Source organism: Macadamia integrifolia, chromosome 12 (assembly GCF_013358625.1).
Source record: "Macadamia integrifolia cultivar HAES 741 chromosome 12, SCU_Mint_v3, whole genome shotgun sequence".
Taxonomy (NCBI): domain Eukaryota; kingdom Viridiplantae; phylum Streptophyta; class Magnoliopsida; order Proteales; family Proteaceae; genus Macadamia; species Macadamia integrifolia.
Window position 1 is genome coordinate 15,858,978 of NC_056568.1, and position 3,954 is coordinate 15,862,931.

The 3,954-nt window shown below is 38.1% G+C and overlaps 1 protein-coding gene across 1 annotated transcript; it reads right to left on the bottom strand.

The window, feature by feature from the left end:
- Positions 1-298: 298 nt before the first annotated feature.
- On the bottom strand, positions 299-3,423 carry LOC122057027 (aspartyl protease family protein At5g10770-like). The gene is made up of 2 exons (XM_042619011.1): positions 3,192-3,423; positions 299-1,791 (listed from the first exon to the last, which is right to left on the bottom strand). Exons 1-2 carry the CDS (start codon positions 3,376-3,378, stop codon positions 539-541), a joined length of 1,440 nt encoding a protein of 479 aa, XP_042474945.1. The 5' UTR covers positions 3,379-3,423; the 3' UTR covers positions 299-538.
- Positions 3,424-3,954: the final 531 nt, after the last annotated feature.

A 3,954-nucleotide genomic window follows, 5' to 3' on the forward strand; every position in this document is an offset into this window, starting at 1 on the left:
ATGCTTGGAAGGACTTCCAGGACCTTATGTGCATTGATCATTGAGAGATTAGTCCTCATGTCTCCAATAATCTAAGCTTTTGATTATGGTCAAACAATGCACACATTAACATATAATGAATCATCATGGATAATTTTATAAGCCAAGAAAATTAAGTAAAAAATGCACACATTAACATATAATGAATCATCATGGATACTTTTATAAGCCAAGAAAATTAAGTAAAAATTACCACATGCCACAAAAAAAAAAAAAAATTCCAATGACAACATGTAAAATTACACTAAGACAATTTGAATAGGGCCACACAACTCATACATCTCTATTAAAATTATTGTAAAAAAGATTTGAGTAAGATTTAAACCAAATTACAACAAATTTATTAGAAAAAATTTAGAACAAAACCTACATATGCTTCAACATTCAGCCTTGTTTGCTCAGTTTAACTTCTTTTTCTTCATCATCTCCTTCCTTGTCTCTCTCTCTCAATCAATCACTCATATTTTTAGCAATATCATCTTTATATTACAAGGACTAGTTAACTGCACCCTTTAGGGCCAAATCCCAGCTTTCCTCCCTCAACATCATAAACCACCTCCATTGTTTGCTGTTGCATATTTCCAATGATTGCCAAATCAGTAGCAGCATCATTACCAGCAAAAGCCAAACAGTATTGTGTCAAGTTTGCTACTATAAGAATCCCAGACTGATCAACATTCAAGTCAGTACCTCCACCAAAATGCAACACTATGGTTGGCACAGTTACAGTACTGATTCCTTCCAAGTTAAAGCATGTATCAAGTATTGAATACGCCGGAGCAGCCGGATACCTTGCCATTGCTCGACGAAACGCTAAGCGAAAAATCGAATAAGCCTTTGGCTGCAACCGACTAATGACTGTTCCAGAATCTATAATGGTTCCGGAAATTTTGAAGACTGAAGTTGGAATAGACAATCTTTTTCCTCCAACACTTATTCCTATCAGATCTAGGAAATAGAATGATGGACCACTTGAGTCTGTTAGCAGTGGAGTGTATTGCACACCAGAGGAAGCGACCGCCTTTTTTCCGAATGAAAGGTAACCAGTAAAGCTGCTTGTAGATGGAAGACAATAGGAGAAAAGCTTTCCATACTTATGAGAAGTCTGTGATACTGTAGAGATCTGATTACGGCCAAGGCCTAGTAGTCCATCTGCATAACCAAATAGGCCATTGTTGTTTTCGCCACACCCGAATTTAAACTTTGGGAAGATATCAGAGGAAGATAGTGTTAGTGTATCAGTTGCAAGGTTCCCTTGTGAGTAGGAATTGTCACCATATGAGATCTGGTAGATGCAATTGCCGGAGCAGGATGGCGCGTTACCTGTGGCTGATTCGAGTTGGGAGCATGCCATGGAGGTACATGGGATGTTGGAATAGGTAGAGGATAATGAAGGGTTGAAGTAAGGGTCTTTTTGTGTATAGCATTGGCCAGAGCAAGGTAGGCATTGGATCCAAGTAAGGTCACTGCCAGTATCAAAGACTAGTCTGAAATCTTGTTTTGGTGTTCCAAATCCGACTGTGACGATGAAGTCTCCTGTCTCTAGGGATTCACCAGAATTGGCTGGAAGTTCTACTGCAGGATCTGAGACTAATGAGTGTTGGTTGGAGATTTTGGAATGGATGGACTTTACTCGGGTTTCATCACGAAGGAGAATTTGGTGAAGGGTAGGTGTTGTTGTATTCCCTCGTTTCATTGGTGAGCAGGGCCCATATTTGTAAGCAACTTGTAGTCTGCTTATGGTTTTGGGACCTGAAAGCATGAAACATAGCATTTGATAATGAAAAAAGTACTGTTTTTAATTTTGATGTGTGTGTGAGAGAGAGAGAGAGAGAAGGGGGTTGGTCAGTTGGCAACATGGTTCGAAAACTCAGCAATATTTTATTGAATCTCGGATATTTTGGTGTTTTTTTAACAAAGCGAAATTGCATATAAAACACGAAAAGACACAATTTCAGACATTTTGTTTCAAAATTTCCCTCATTTCAGCCCAAAAACTGCAATATTTCGTTGATCTCTTCATCTCAGTCATTTTGTTTCTATCATTTCTCTAATTTTGGTCATTAGCCCCCCAAACTGGTTGAGTGAAACACATAAAAGACGTACGTAAGATGTTTTAGCGAAATTTTCAAAAACCACCGAAACACCTAAAGTAAACGAGTTCTTGAACCTAAGTTGGCAAAGACCAACACCTCAAATTAAGATGTCAATAGTTCAACTCTCCTTTAGTTTGACTAGTCCCGCAGGTCCATACTAACCCCACAACCACATAGATCAGGTCATACCAAGGTTGAATGAGAACCATTCAATTTTCACTGAAAGCAGTGAAGAGCACTAAATATCCCCATATAAGTGGCCTCAAGGAGGTAAGAGGAATCGAACTTAGAAACACACACTCCTTGAGGCGAACATCCCTTGCCAACTCCGCTACCCCCTTGGGGTTCTTGGGGCCTAGCTACAACAACAATAACAAAAACAGGATGTTTGTAATATTGGGATCTGTTTGGGTCACCGTGGTCTGAATCAAATGGATTTACTCATTTATCCATGTTTTTTGTTTTATTAAAAAAATGACATATCCAATGCACGAGGCTCCCGCATGTATGAGGTCCGAGGGGAGGGACGAGAACTACCCAGCCTTACACCGAGAAGTATCTTTTTATTAAAAAAAAAAAAGGCATATCTCTTTTTTTTATTATTATTATTATTATTATTATTATTATTAAAAAAATTGTTTTATTATCTTTTTACCTTGGGTCGTCCAATGGATTGGTATCTGATCGATCAGGTCTTGGGATCGGTCACTGATAGTGATCCGATTCAGATGATTTCATCAATCTCGTTCTGATCGGATCATAGTTTCAAGTATTGGTATCGTATCGGTATCAGCAGAGATCAATCCCCAATCCCTGACCGATCCAGATCGATTACCCGTATCGTTTTAAGGGTAAAACAGTAAAAAAAAATTGTACTTTTTAAGAAAAAGCAATGGCAAAACTGACCGATATATGCCGATCCGATCCAATCCAGATTGGTATCGGTACCGTCCCCTAAATCCATGGATCGGATACCGATAAAAGACAACCTAGTTTTTAAGGAGAACTGAAATTCCACTAGTACAGACACAAACTATGAAGTTAAGAAATAACCACCTTCGGTTGGTGCAGAACAAACTTTCCCCGGTATCAAGGAACTGATTGCAAAATCATGTTTCTGAGGATGAAGATTCGCAGGCTTTTCTTTGAATCTATAGGCTGCCTCTACCTTCTTCGGACAATCACAGAGAAACAGAACAAAGGATAGAAGAAAGAAAAGGAAGGAAGAATGGCTATTGGCCATGGAATGTTATTAAGTGCTCTAATCCATTTGTGGAATAGGTACATGTTAATAAGAGAGAGAGGAGAGAATGCAGGGACGGTATAGTGACTTGGCTCAATGCCCATTTCATAAGAGAATCTTTAGGAGAATAATTAGCTTCCTTCTTACTAGGTAAGAACCCATATAAATAGGCTTCTCACATTGCAATTTACTCATAAACTATGACTACACCCATAACATGACACCTAGACATTCATTACCATTAGAATAACCACTTGTAACTCATACAACTAACCCATATAACATTTTACAATAATAAGCATGTAAATACTCCATTCCTCTTAAGTTTCAGTCCTGTCATCATGACCGAGTTTTGGATATTGGTGATGCATTGCTATCTTACCACGTGGTCTTAGAAAGTGGGATGCCTTATCAGTGGATAGTGATTTGCTTTCGATGCCTATGGGTTAGATTGCTTTATATTTCAAAATGAAATTCAATCAAATGCCTCTATATATGTTTATGCATTTCTACTATTATTATTAATTTTCATGGCTAAAATTTAACCAATGAGATAGGTATGAACACGAATCTATT

Coding starts and splice junctions, on each gene's coding strand:
- LOC122057027 (XM_042619011.1), bottom strand. CDS start 3,378: ATGGCCAATAGCCATTCTTCCTTCCTTTTCTTTCTTCTATCCTTTGTT. Junction 1,792..3,191: donor TTGTTCTGCACCAACCGAAG/GTGGTTATTTCT, acceptor TCATGCTTTCAG/GTCCCAAAACCATAAGCAGA.